The sequence below is a fragment of the Austrofundulus limnaeus genome, unplaced genomic scaffold, assembly GCF_001266775.1.
Source record: "Austrofundulus limnaeus strain Quisiro unplaced genomic scaffold, Austrofundulus_limnaeus-1.0 Scaffold869, whole genome shotgun sequence".
Classification (NCBI taxonomy): domain Eukaryota; kingdom Metazoa; phylum Chordata; class Actinopteri; order Cyprinodontiformes; family Rivulidae; genus Austrofundulus; species Austrofundulus limnaeus.
In genome coordinates, this window is record NW_013953271.1 from 179,360 (window position 1) to 180,698 (window position 1,339).

Genomic DNA, 1,339 nt, shown 5'->3' on the forward strand with positions numbered 1-1,339 from the left:
GCTCCAACACAGTAGTCAGAGACTTCACATGAGATTTGGACCATCTTGTGGGGGAAAAGCAGATTACTTCCTACTGAGCACCCCCTCTGGTGGGGAAACTTTCTTTCAGGGATGCAAACTTGTTCAGAACACCGGTAGACGGCAGCCATTACAGACGAACATGTGTTTGTTGTTGTTAGAGGAGCGGCTCGGTCACACACTAATGTCATTAGTTTGTTATCATTACTGAGCTGCAGGAATACCTTTTCCCCCTTTTTTCCACATCATGTCTCCTGATGGATCTGTTATTATCTCACTCTGAAGCACAGAGGAGTGTCAGAGGTGAGCTCGTTTCAACTGATTTTTACAACGTGGTCTCATTTCYGGACTCAGGATTTTCCAATTTTTCAGTTAATTCAATTCAATTCAAAAATACTTTATTGATCCCAGAGGGAAATTAGGTTAAATACATAAGTAAAAATATTTATCTGAGTATAATGCTATCCCCCAACTTTATGGATGATTTTATGGATTAAATTTTACAAATTACACACAAATAAATACAGTAATTCAGATACAAAACTTTAAATTCAGTTTCAGTTTTTTCTTTGACGTTTTGTATTGAAGAATATRAATGTCACAGGAACTTTAAAGCTGCTGCAGAATAAACTTAGATTTTCTACAAACATAAAACCTGATCGTTTGATGAGAAAAAGAAAAGATAAAAATCAAATATTCCACAACATCATGATTTAATGAACAAAACCTGGTTCCTGGTCCTGATCTGCCTGAACAGAAGCAATCATCTGAACAACAGATTAGAAGAGTTGGAGGATCAGGATCAGGACCGGATCAGGATCAGGACCGGATCAGGGTCAGGACCAGGTCTCCCTCTGCAGTCGGCCTGTTTGCTCCATGAGCACCAGCCTGTGTTCCGCCTCGTCAGCAGAATCTCCTCCTTCCAGCTGGAACACCTCCTTCAGAGCGTCACGCACACCTCCTGGCATCTGTTTGGAGTTTCTGTTAGAAAACAACAACACTGATAAACAAACAACGAGGTCGTTTCAACACTGATAAACAACGAGGTCGTTTCAACACTGATAAACAACGAGGTCGTTTCAACACTGATAAACAACGAGGTCGTTTCAACACTGATAAACAACGAGGTCGTTTCAACACTGATAAATAACGAGGTCGTTTCAACACTGATAAACAAACAATGAGGTCGTTTCAACACTGATAAACAAACAATGAGGTCGTTTCAACACTGATAAACAAACAATGAGGTCGTTTCAACACTGATAAACAAACAATGAGGTCGTTTCAACACTGATAAACAAACAATGAGGTCGTTTCAACA

The 1,339-nt window shown here is 39.9% G+C and overlaps 1 protein-coding gene across 1 annotated transcript in view; it reads right to left on the minus strand.

Moving 5' to 3' along the window:
- Window positions 1-712: 712 nt before the first annotated feature.
- The window catches only part of ndor1 (NADPH dependent diflavin oxidoreductase 1), a gene marked incomplete at its 5' end in the record, with an annotated part of 6,104 nt that continues 5,477 nt past the window's right edge, over window positions 713-1,339 (minus strand). Inside the window, 1 exon segment of the mRNA XM_014029214.1 lies at window positions 713-999. Within this exon segment, the coding sequence (XP_013884668.1) occupies window positions 855-999 (145 nt within the window).